Source organism: Drosophila erecta, unplaced genomic scaffold (assembly GCF_003286155.1).
Source record: "Drosophila erecta strain 14021-0224.00,06,07 unplaced genomic scaffold, DereRS2 tig00000126-arrow-pilon, whole genome shotgun sequence".
Taxonomy (NCBI): Eukaryota; Metazoa; Arthropoda; class Insecta; order Diptera; family Drosophilidae; genus Drosophila; species Drosophila erecta.
Genome location: NW_020825209.1, coordinates 15,244,363 through 15,251,994, shown reverse-complemented (window position 1 = coordinate 15,251,994; position 7,632 = coordinate 15,244,363). Strand labels below are relative to the sequence as shown.

General features: G+C 46.6%; 1 protein-coding gene across 1 annotated transcript; it reads right to left on the bottom strand.

The window, feature by feature from the left end:
* Window positions 1-14: 14 nt before the first annotated feature.
* On the bottom strand, window positions 15-7,561 carry LOC6549926 (ATP-binding cassette sub-family A member 3). The gene is made up of 10 exons (XM_001978640.3): window positions 6,620-7,561; window positions 6,417-6,560; window positions 4,893-6,188; window positions 4,389-4,768; window positions 3,240-3,692; window positions 2,687-3,027; window positions 2,210-2,533; window positions 1,764-2,112; window positions 562-1,311; window positions 15-490 (listed from the first exon to the last, which is right to left on the bottom strand). The coding sequence occupies exons 1-10, from the start codon at window positions 7,493-7,495 to the stop codon at window positions 310-312; spliced, it is 5,094 nt and encodes a 1,697-aa protein (XP_001978676.2). The 5' UTR covers window positions 7,496-7,561; the 3' UTR covers window positions 15-309.
* Window positions 7,562-7,632: the final 71 nt, after the last annotated feature.

The following is a 7,632-nucleotide window of genomic DNA, read 5'->3' as shown; positions in this document are numbered from 1 at the left end:
TGCATATAGTAATATGCGTTTTTTCGTGTTTTTTATTTCGATGTACTTAGACCGGCTTACCAAAGCGTGTAAATAAGTCAATTTAAATGTGGCACAAACTCTACGATACATATGAGAATTTACAAACTGTGTTAAATGTACACTATATAAATGTAATACTATACGATTGAATTAAATTTTATCTAAACGTAAACCAAAGTTTTAGTATTTTTGAGAGCAGTGCGAACTTCTTAAATCCGACAAGGCAATTCCTTGAATGGGTCCAAATGATTTAAAGCAGACCGATAAACCGTTTTGAAAATTTGAAACTTATGGATTGTCCTGATGTTGATCATAGGTAAAGATCTGGAAGCCGACGAGCATGTTGCGTGTGATGAAGTAGTCCTCGATGTTCATTTCAAAGGCATCTTTTCGCAATGTAAGAAATATCTCCGAGAAGCAGGTGGTGCCCAACGGAATTTGATATACCATCGAGTCCTCCCTTTCAATTCTGGAGATGAAAACATCATTGTTATGAGTGCAGCTATTACCTATTGGCGAAGAGCCAAAGCTTAGACTTACTTGAGCACGGCAGTGGGAAACTTGATCTCCATGAAGGCACTGAACTTCTTGGTCGGTGACATGGGAAAGTGATTGATTAGGTTCCAGGTGGCGCGTGACATGCTGACATTGGGATTGACCTTCCTCTTGAATCGAACCTCCACCTGATAGCCATACCGGTAGTTCTCGCTGCCCTCGTCCATGGGCCGTATCATCCAGAGTTGGCCCTCTAAAAGAAGTGGCGTGCGCGGGGACAGCCGCTCGGCGTCCAGGCCAGTGAGCGTGGTGTACAGGAAACTGCAGCCCATTGCCTGCATGCTGGAGGTCATCATCAGGACGATTCGCTTGCCGGTGGGATCCAGTCCAGCCGGCACACCGTCCACACAGATGAGCTCCGGTGATCCCAGCACGGCGTAGGCGAAGTATAACCGCCTGATTTGACCTGAGGTGCACATGCGCACCGACCGATTCCAGCATGGGGTGAGTCCCATCAGCCGGAGCAGCGCATCCGACAATTCGCGGCCTATGTAGTGCCTGTGGCCCTGGAACATGGCGTGAATGTACAGCAATTCCCTGGGTGTGAACTCCGGCGGAAGGCTGTCCTTCTGCGGGCAGTAGCCCACCATCCGGTAGCACCGGAGAGGGTGTTCGTTCACCTTGCAGTCGCGGATCCAGAGCTGTCCAGCGTTCATCTTCATCTCATTCACCATCACCTTGAGCAGCGTAGTCTTGCCGGAGTTGTTCGCTCCATTGATGCTCAAGCACTCCGATCTGGGAACAAATAATATTTATTAACGTTCAAAGGCGGTTTATATTTGTACGTTGTAGAAAATTACATTCAGTAATTTTATATTTTATTAAGGGAAAACGCTAAAGTCGAGCTCCAGAACTATCAGATACCTGTTCCTCACCTAGTGGCAGTGCAAATTTGTAAACTTTTTTATAAAATAATACAACAAAATTACTTTTGAAAATGTGGGGTGTGCCAGCATTTCGCAGTTTTGGATCGTACACATAGAAATTGACAAGGCAAATAATAGCACTTAAAAAAATGAAAACAAAAGTATAGGCGTGATGCTTTTAGAGAGTGTCCTGGAACAAACATAGTGCTTGTTTGGACAGATGGACGGAACAAAAATATAGATACTCTACAGGGCAGGACACCCGTATACAACGAATCGTGCATACTACAATCTGAGCGTAATTCCTAAACTAATACTTGCTTGGCCACGGTGAAGTCCAGATCTCTGAGCACTTGGTTTTCTCGATATTTGGCGACAATCCCAATCCCGACCGCGGCGTACTTTCTGCGCTCCACTTCGTCCAAGTCCTTAGCCCGTTCTTTTTCTGGAAAAGCCCTGTTATCCTTAGATATAACGCCAGGGAACTCATCGCTATCCTGATTGCTATCCGACGGTTGCTGCGTCCTGGAAGACATACGACAGTCCGCAAAACCCAAGATTGAATGATACTCGACGACAAAAAAACAAGCCAGAAGGATTATATCAAGTATGGTCAGTACCACCAGATCCTGGTAGACGCCCGCGGTGTCAGTGTTGTAGTCCATTTTTACTATAACATATTAGAGAGATTAAGGAAATGTCTGTGCCAACCAAAGAACATTATTTTCGTATCTTAAATGTTTGTTTCTTATGGAATCGTACTCAACTGCAGCAATTGGGGGTGCTATTGCACTTGAATACCTCAACGGAGGTGAATTTCACGATGGGATCCGTGCAGATTAGCTTGAATTCGAAGATCATGAAAAGCTTGCATATTACTGTGCCCACCGTGTACATGGCCAAAAAGGTCGGCTCAAAGAGCATATTTTTGGTGTCAGTCTTATAGAACTGCGAGAAGCAGACGAGGCCGACACTGTTAATGCCGCACAGCCACAAGTATCCATAGCACGGATTCCGGCAGAGGGTTGCCATAATATACGCGAGCAGGATCACCCAGAAACCACCCAGCACCAATGTGAGCGTTATGTAAGCTGTGGATGGGAATAGGCATGATCAAAATACCGTGCGGCAAATGACTACCATGTTCAGTGATGATAACCATGCGTATTTCTGGCATGTCTAAAATTCATTTTACAATTTGTTATCGTCACCTAACCGACAGGCATTTCAGCGGGACAAATCACCGTATAGCATGACGTCGTGGCTGGGATCCTCGTATATGGCCACCATGGCCACAACGCTCGCGCAGAGGATCAGCAGGATCAGCAAATCGTATATCACCGTGAACGTCCAGTAGCTGCACACCCTGACTCCGGCCAAATACTGTTGCTTCTTCAGCACGCTTCCTCGCTCGGTGATCAGGTAAATCGAGAATGCTGGCCAGATAAAGGTTAGCACGAAGCTAATACCGAACGCCAAACAGCCGCCAAAGGTGTGACTGCTAGGCGGGAAGGAGTTGATGGTCGTCCGGAATGGCAGCGGCGTCAGGGTCACGTCGATGGTGGCCTCCTCGTCGAACAAGTGCCTGTGGCATATGGTATACAAAAAAAGGTTGAGTGTATGAACCCTGAACTAGTTGGGTATGAAAATGTGCATGCATGCGGTTAATATTTAAAGGTATTTGAAACGAATTAATTAAAATGCAACAGAAAGTTCGCACAGAAAGTATTTATTGCATTGCAAATCTCGAACGTCTTTATCAAAGATGTTTGACCTGTTAAACCAAATTGAACCCACCTGGCTACCGCATTATGGACAATATTCAAGGCATAGGGCGCCGCGTGCAGTGGTATATTATTGAACCAGGCGGTGACGATCTGCTCATCAAAGGTGGCCCCGAAAATGTAGCGGGAGTTGACATGGGAGGTGAACTCGTTTTGGGTCAACAAGGTGTATGCGTTTTGCCGACCTCTTGTCAGCGTCGCCACATGGGCGTCGTACCAATAGAGCAGCTCCGTGTAGTAGGCGTACATGTCCTTGACGTCCTCTTCGTCGGAGAAGAGCTCCACGAAGGCGTCCACTGTGTTCAGCTGGCTGAGGTTAAAGGTCAGCGGTGCCAACTCATAGTTCCTGTCGTAGATGAAAACGCCGGAGAAGGTGCACACTGCTATCAGGGCCATGGCCAGTATCTCGAAAATCAAAACGGTCCAGTGTCGGAGGGCCGCAATCCAACGCTTCAAGATCACCGCCCTGGCATTAGGGTTACATATTAAAGCTTCAAATAATGCTTGGTAAATAATATTAATGCCTCTTTCATTTGTTATTTTTCCCAGTATCGATATATAATTTTTTACTAGTATCGATATAAAACAAGAGAGAATGCTATTGTCGCGTTCCTCGACTAGCAGATACCCGTTATTCAGCTAGTGGGAGTGGCAACGAGAAAGTTCAACATTCTTTTTGGCTTGTCGATAGAAATTGTCAAAAAAAAAAAATTTTAAAAAATTAAATAGTAAGAGATTAATATAAATAATAAGGGCAGCTATTGAACCATCACACTATTTAAAGGAAATGGTGGGAGTGTCAACGAGAAAGTTCAACATTCTTTTTGGCCTAGCGATAGAAATTGTCAAAAAAAAAAAATAATAAAAAAAAAAAAAATTAAAAAAAATTAAATAGTAAGAGATTAATATAAATAATAAGGGCAGCTATTAAACCATCACACTATTTAAAGGAAATGGTGGGAGTGTCAACGAGAAAGTTCAACATTCTTTTTGGCCTATCGATAGAAATTGTAAAAAAAAAAAAAATAATAAAAAAAAAATTGTAAGAGATTAATATAAATAAGGGCAGCTATTGAAGCATCACACTATTCAAAGGAAATACCTATTGGTGGAGCTCTTTTCAAAATATATGTATATAGCTTTTATAGAATACTGCAAATACCTGCCATGCAATAAAAACAGTTTCCAGCCAGCCCTACGACCCTTTTCATTGGCCCAAGCCAGAGTGGAATAGTACTCCTCCAGCAGGATTTGGGTGTTTTCGTGCGACTGAAAAGCGCCACTCTGTTCATTGTCCTCGCATCCAAATCGCAGGAAGATTTCCTCCATCGACGTGTCCCGAATCCGGAAGCTGACCACGCCCAGTTGTTGCATATTCCTCTCCAGATCATCGATCAGCATAGGGAACTGATCCTCGTACTTGTTCTCCAGCACGAAGGTGACCTTGTACCCAATATCCCTCTCGATACTCATGTTGGGCATATAGCTGTTCATCATGCCGAACAGATCCTCCATTTTGTAGTTCTTGCCCTTTACGCAGGTCTGGAAGCAATCAGATGGAGGAGGAATCAAGACTGTTAGAGAAATGTAATACGCGGATTCTTAAGAGCTCGTAGTATGCTCTGGAAATTGCAGGAATAGGAGAACGGAGTACTTAAAACCTCACCAATCGATAGCCATGTCCGTACATATTCTTCAAAAACGGTTTCGTTCCGGTACACTTGAGCTCCCCATTGGACATAATGGCCATCCGATCGGCAATATTCTCCGCCAGAGCCGGCGAGTTGGACACCAGGATAATAGTGCGCTTGGACTTCTCCTCGTTAATCAGTTTCCAGACCAGCGACTGCGAGTTCTTGTCCAGATCCGCGTGAATGTCGTCTATGAGGACTATAGGACTATTACCGACAAAGGCACAGCAAATGAGAACCAGGCACAGATCGCGATCGGTGAGAGTGCGGATTCGCTTGGTCCTTAGGTCTCCGATTTGCAGAACGTTTAGATAGTAGTTGGACTGGCCATCGATCTCGATGTTATTGTGCAGTCCCTTGACTCGGCAAATGAATCGCATATAATCAAGGACAGTGAAGCCGGTCAGAAGCATGTCATAGCTGAATGCGATGCCCAGCTCCATTAAGGCCGCCTTCCGTTCCGTCTGTATATTGTGGGTGGATATCATCACAGTGCCCCGGTTGGGTACCACCAAGCCGGCTAGTATTTTGAGCAGTGTACTCTTCCCACAGCCATTGTGGCCCATCAGAACGGTGACCTCGTTCTCGTACACATTCCAAGAGAAGAGATTTAATGCCGGCCGATCGTTCGCCGCAAACCGCTTGCACAGTTTCTTGATCTTCACCTTGAAGCGGCGATGGGAGGGTTCCACCTCATAGATTTTCGTGGAGTTAACGCCAATGGCCTGGTTCTGATGAGTGAAGCTGTCCCCCCGATCGTGGTATGAATCTTCGTGTATACTGGCAATGACATCAGTGGGTTTCTTCGCCTTCTTAGCGGATCGATTGCCACCTCGCCACATGTCCACGTAGAGACCAATTGTGCAGTAGACCAACGAGTTGAGTATCAGGATCCAGGCGCTGGAGGTCACCGTTATGGGGCCGGGGTTGTAGTTGAGGTTGTACCCACTGTCCTCCCACGTAAGATGGACGATCGACTCCCGTTCGATGAGAAACTCGAACACCAGAGTTGCCACCACATTTGGCAGCACATACGACACGTAGCGCAGGGCGTGGATATTTCCCTCCACGTTGTTCGACAGAATGAAGGTGGGCAGGTAGGACATTATCCACAAGATTGTCAACACCCGAACGGCATTGAGGGCGTTCCGGAAAAAGGCTGCCACCATTAGGGCAAAGGCCACCGTAGCGCAGTTGTAGCAGAACAGCACTAGGAGCAGTATGTACCAGGGTGTTTGGGTCAGCACCCCATGGTCCTGGTCCCACCTTATCTGCAGAGTGTGGAAATGATCATATTCGTATGTTAGCATAACGATAATCATCGAGCTAAAATGATGTGTGCTTCGAACTTCTTTGCGAGTGTAGATTAAGTAGCATGCGGACTTATACAAGAAGGCCAAGACTAAGAATGAATCATTTGCAAATGACAAATGATTGTGGGTTTCACTGGTCAAGGGAGGACTTTCTAACGATGACAAGGAAATTGAAATGTATCCTACCTTCAAAAGTCCTGCGATGATTACCGAGCTTATCATCTCGTATATTAAGCCCTTGAGGTACCACGACACGAAGTGGATGAGATTGCCAATGTTCATGTTGATCAGAAACTGGCGAACTTGGGTCTGCTTCTCAGATACCACCTGCTAAGGAAAGAATAAGCTTAGAAGTGCTTTCAACGACGTCATTGAGGATTTCGGCTTACCCACACGAGTAGCTGGGCGGGAAAGAGGAACCCTATTATGATTATGAAGGACATGCCGTAGTCGAGATTGCCCATCAGCGGATCCTGTTTGCGGCCTGTGACGGGAAAGCGTCTAATCTGTATGGTCGGCAAGGACTTGTGACTGGTCAGAAGCAGGAAGGACTCGCTGACGGCCTTCTGGAGCCGAATGAAGCCCTCGCGAACATAGCCAACGAATCCGCCCTCATACGGCTGGTTGAGTCGAATCAGAACATAGGTGTGCGGATCGTCATTGTAGAGGGTCATCCAATTGGCCATCCGAAAGTCGCCGTCCAGCAGCCTCAGCTCGCTGGGCAGGAGGATTGTGTAGTTGAGCATCGGCAGAATGTTCGTAGTGCTCTCCAAGGTGTCCTCCTCAAAGACTTCGTTCTCATCGAAGGGAGTCCCATCGAAGCAGATGCCCGCGAACAGGCTGTTCTGGATCATCGACTCTCGCATCTTTTCGCAATCCTCGAAGCCCACCATGGTCATCGGGTCGACTTGCTTCTCGACCCTGCGCATCATGGCCTGAAATATGGTATAGCGTTTCGGTGCCCAGCCAATGATCAGATGCGGCGTAAACGGGTTCCCCATCACGTTGTGCATATCGGCCACCTGTCGCGCCCGCTCCAGCTTGTCGATCATCTGCATCCAGCTGCGGTCCAGGTCGATGGGATCGTACACCCTATCGGATCGGGGATCCACCGGTATGAAGAACCGCATCAGCACCGCCAAGAGAGTGAACAGTGGCGGCAGCAGTAATATGACCACCAGTTCCAACGGATTGGCCAGCTGCAACTTGTGGTTCTTCCAGTTCATCAGCAAAAACTTGCGGATGTAGCCGCGCACTGTCATCATTCCAGCGGTTTCAGATGGGGTCGGGTTGGACTCTATAAATGTTACGTTTGCTTTTGTGCCTACTACTGCTACTGCGATTGAGTGCTGAGCCTTGTTGAAAATAACAAATATAAAATAATGGTGGATGCCCGAGCTGT